Source organism: Numida meleagris, unplaced genomic scaffold (assembly GCF_002078875.1).
Source record: "Numida meleagris isolate 19003 breed g44 Domestic line unplaced genomic scaffold, NumMel1.0 unplaced_Scaffold425, whole genome shotgun sequence".
Lineage (NCBI taxonomy): Eukaryota > Metazoa > Chordata > Aves > Galliformes > Numididae > Numida > Numida meleagris.
This window is the reverse complement of record NW_018364644.1, coordinates 5,770-9,762: the sequence shown is the minus strand read 5'-3', so window position 1 is coordinate 9,762 and position 3,993 is coordinate 5,770. Positions and strand designations below refer to the sequence as shown.

The following is a 3,993-nucleotide window of genomic DNA, read 5'->3' as shown; positions in this document are numbered from 1 at the left end:
TCCCAGTAAGACCCGTGAGCTCCCAGTAAGGCGAGGAACCCCAGGAGATGCCACCGACCCCACCAGGAAGCCCAGGAACGTGAGCTCCTGGAGGGCTTCCATCTCCACCCAGGAGCTCTGTTGGCCTCCAGTGAGCTCCCAGTAGGACCAGTAAGCTCCCAGTAAGACCCGTGAGCTCCCAGTAAGATCCCAGTAAGACCCGTGAGCTCCCAGTAAGGCGGGGAACCCCAATAGATGCCACCGACCCCACCAGGAAGCCCAGGAACGTGAGCTCCTGGAGGGCTTCCATCTCCACCCAGGAGCTCTGTTGGCCTCCAGAGAGCTCCCAGTAAGACCAGTAAGCTCCCAGTAAGATCCCAGTAAGACCAGTAAGCTCCCAGTAAGATCCCAGTAAGACCCGTGAGCTCCCAGTAAGATCCCAGTAAGACCCGTGAGCTCCCAGTAAGGCGAGGAACCCCAGGAGATGCCACCGACCCCACCAGGAAGCCCAGGAACGCGAGCTCCTGGAGGGCTTCCATCTCCACCCAGGAGCTCTTCTGGCCTTCAGTGAGCTCCCAGTAAGACCAGTAAGCTCCCAGTAAGCTCCCAGTAGGACCAGTAAGCTCCGAGAAGGACCAGTAGACTCCCAGTAAGACCAGTAGGCTCCCAGTAAGGCGAGGAACCCCAATAGATGCCACCAACCCCACCGGGAACCCCAGGAACGTGAGCTCCTGGAGGGCTTCCATCTCCACCAAAGAGCTTTGTTAGCCTCCAGTAGGCTCCCAGTAGGACCAGTAAGCTCCCAGTAAACTCCCAGTAAGACCAGTAAGCTCCCAGTAAGACAAAGAACCCCAATAGATGCCACCAACCCCACCAGGAACCCCAGGAGCTCAGGCACTGGGCGCTGCTGGAGGGCTTCCCATCTCCACCCAGGAGCTTGGTTGGCCACCAGTAGGACCAGTGAGCTCCCAGTACCTCCCAGTAAGCTCCCAGTACCTCCCAGTAAGCTCCCAGTAAGACAAGGAACCCCAGTAGATGCCACTAACCCCACCAGGAACCCCAGGAGCTCAGGCTCTGGGCGCTGCTGGAAGGCTTCCCATCTTCACCCAGGAGCTCCATTGGCCACCAGTAGGACCAGTAAGCTCCCAGTACCTCCCAGTAAGCTCCCAGTACCTCCCAGTAAGCTCCCAGTACCTCCCAGTAAGACGAGGAACCCCAGGAGATGCCACTAACCCCACCAGGAACCCCAGGAGCTCAGGCTCTGGGCGCTGCTGGAGGGCTTCCCATCTCCACCCAGGAGCTCCATTGGCCACCAGCAGGACCAGTAAGCTCCCAGTACCTCCCAGTAAGCTCCCAGTACCTCCCAGTAAGACGAGGAACCCCAGGAGATGCCACCAACCCCACCAGGAACCCCAGGAGCTCAGGCTCTGGGCGCTGCTGGAGAGCTTCCCATCTCCACCCAGGAGCTCGGTTGGCCACCAGTCAGACCAGTGAGCTCCCAGTAGGACCAGTGAGCTCCCAGTACCTCCCAGTAAGCCCAGTACCCCCCCCCCACCCCCCGCAGCCAGATGACCAGCATCACGCAGACCGACATCATCAGCACGCTGCAGTCGCTCAACATGGTNGTGGTGACGTTGTCCCCTGTCCCCGTCCAGATCTACTGCCAGAACCTGTGCCTGCTGGCCAAGCTGTTCCTGGACCACAAGACGCTGTACTTCGACGTGGAGCCCTTCGTCTTCTACCTGCTGACCGAGGTGGATCGCCAGGGCGCGCACATCGTGGGATACTTCTCCAAGGTGACACGGGGACGGGGGGGGACGGGGGAGGGTCCCCACGGTGTCCCCACCCCGTGGTTGTCACCACCCCGTTGTTGTCCCCGCCCCGTTGTTGTCATCACCACGCTGTCAGCACCCCGTTGTTGTCAACCGCATTAGGTGACATGGGGGCAGGGGGGGAGGGTCCCCACAGTGTCCCCACCCCGTTGTTGTCCCCACCCCGTTGTTGTCACCGCCACATTGTTGTCACCACCCCATTGTTGTCACCACGTTGTTGTCACCACCGCGTTGTCACCGCCCCATTGTTGTCACCACGTGGTTGTCACCCCCCCATTGTTGTCACCCCCCCATTGTTGTCACCCCCCCATTGTTGTCCCCACCCCATTGTTGTCACCGCCGTGTTGTCACCGCCGCATTATTGTCACACCATTGTTGTCACCACCGCGTTGTTGTCCCCCATTGTTGTCCCCATGTTATTGTTCCCACATTATTGTCCCCACGCTGTTGTCCCCACGCTGTTGTCCCCACGCTGTTGTCCCCACGTTGTTGTCCCCACGTTATTGTCCCCGCGTTGTTGTCGCCCCATTGTTGTCGCCCCATTCTTGTCCCCATACTGTTGATGTCCCCGCGTTGTTGTCCCCGCGTTGTTGTCCCCGCGTTGTTGTCCCTGCGTTGTTGTCCCCGCGTTGTTGATGTCCCCGCGTTGTTGTCACCGTGTTGTTGTTGTCACCGCGCTGTTGATGTCACCCCGTTAATGTCCCCGCATCGTTGATGTCCCCGCGTTGTTGTTGTCACCATGTTGTTGTTGTCACCGCGCTGTTGATGTCACCCCGTTATTGTCCCCGCATCGTTGATGTCACCGCGCTGTTGATGTCACCGCATTGTTGATGTCACCGCGTTGTTGATGTCACCGCATTGTTGATGTCACCGCGCTGTTGATGTCACCGCATTGTTGTCACCGCGTTGTTGTTGTCACCGCGTTGTTGTTGTCACCGTGTTGTTGATGTCACCGCGTTGTTGATGTCACCGCGCTGTTGATGTCACTGCGCTGTTGATGTCACCGCGCTGTTGATGTCACCGTGCTGTTGATGTCACCGTGTTGTTGTCACCGTGTTGTTGATGTCACCCCGTTATTGTCCCCGCATCATTGATGTCACCACGTTGTTGTTGTCACCGTGTTGTTGTTGTCACCGTGTTGTTGTTGTCATCGCGTTGTTGATGTCACCACGTTGTTGTCACCCCATTGTTGATGTCACCGCGCTGTCGATGTCACTGCGTTGTCGATGTCACCGTGTTGTTGTTGTCACCGCGTTGTTGTTGTCACCGCGCTGTTGATGTCACCGCGTTGTTGATGTCACTGCGCTGTTGTTGTCACCGTGTTGTTGATGTCACCGCGTTGTTGTCACCGCGCTGTTGATGTCACCGCATTGTTGTCACCGTGTTGTTGTTGTCACCGCGTTGTTGTTGTCACTGCATTGTTGATGTCACCGCGTTGTTGATGTCACCGCGCTGTTGATGTCACCGCGCTGTTGATGTCACCGCGTTGTTGTCACCGCGCTGTTGTCACCGCGCTGTTGATGTCACCCCGTTATTGTCCCCGCGTTGTTGATGTCACCGTGCTGTTGATGTCACCACGTTGTTGTCACCGCGTTGATGTCCCCATGTTGTTGTCACCGCGCTGTTGTCACCGCATTGTTGTTGTCACCGCGTTGTTGTTGTCACCGCGTTGTTGTCACTGCGTTGTTGATGTCACCACATTGTTGATGTCACCGCGCTGTTGATGTCACCCCATTATTGTCCCCGCGTTGTTGTTGTCACCACGCTGTTGATGTCACCGCGTTGTTGTCACCGCGCTGTTGATGTCACCCCATTATTGTCCCCGCGTTGTTGATGTCACCGCGCTGTTGATGTCACCGAGTTGTTGATGTCACCGCATTGTTGATGTCACCGCGTTATTGTCCCCGCATTGTTGATGTCACCGCGCTGTTGATGTCCCCACGTTGTTGTCACCGCATTGTTGATGTCCCCGCGTTGTTGTTGTCACCCCGTTATTGTCCCCGCATCGTTGATGTCACCGCGTTGTTGATGTCACCGCGCTGTTGTTGTCACCGCGCTGTTGATGTCACCCCGTTATTGTCCCCGCATTGTTGATGTCACCGCGCTGTTGATGTCCCCACGTTGTTGTCACCGCATTGTTGTTGTCACCGCGTTGTTGTTGTCACCACGTTGTTGTCCCCGC

General features: G+C 57.4%; 1 protein-coding gene across 1 annotated transcript in view; it reads left to right on the top strand.

Annotated features, from left to right (window-relative positions):
- The window catches only part of KAT8 (lysine acetyltransferase 8), a gene marked incomplete at its 5' end in the record, with an annotated part of 16,877 nt that overhangs the window by 7,121 nt on the left and 5,763 nt on the right, over window positions 1-3,993 (top strand). The window contains 1 exon segment of the mRNA XM_021383590.1: window positions 1,635-1,910. Coding sequence (XP_021239265.1) covers window positions 1,635-1,910 — 276 coding nt within the window.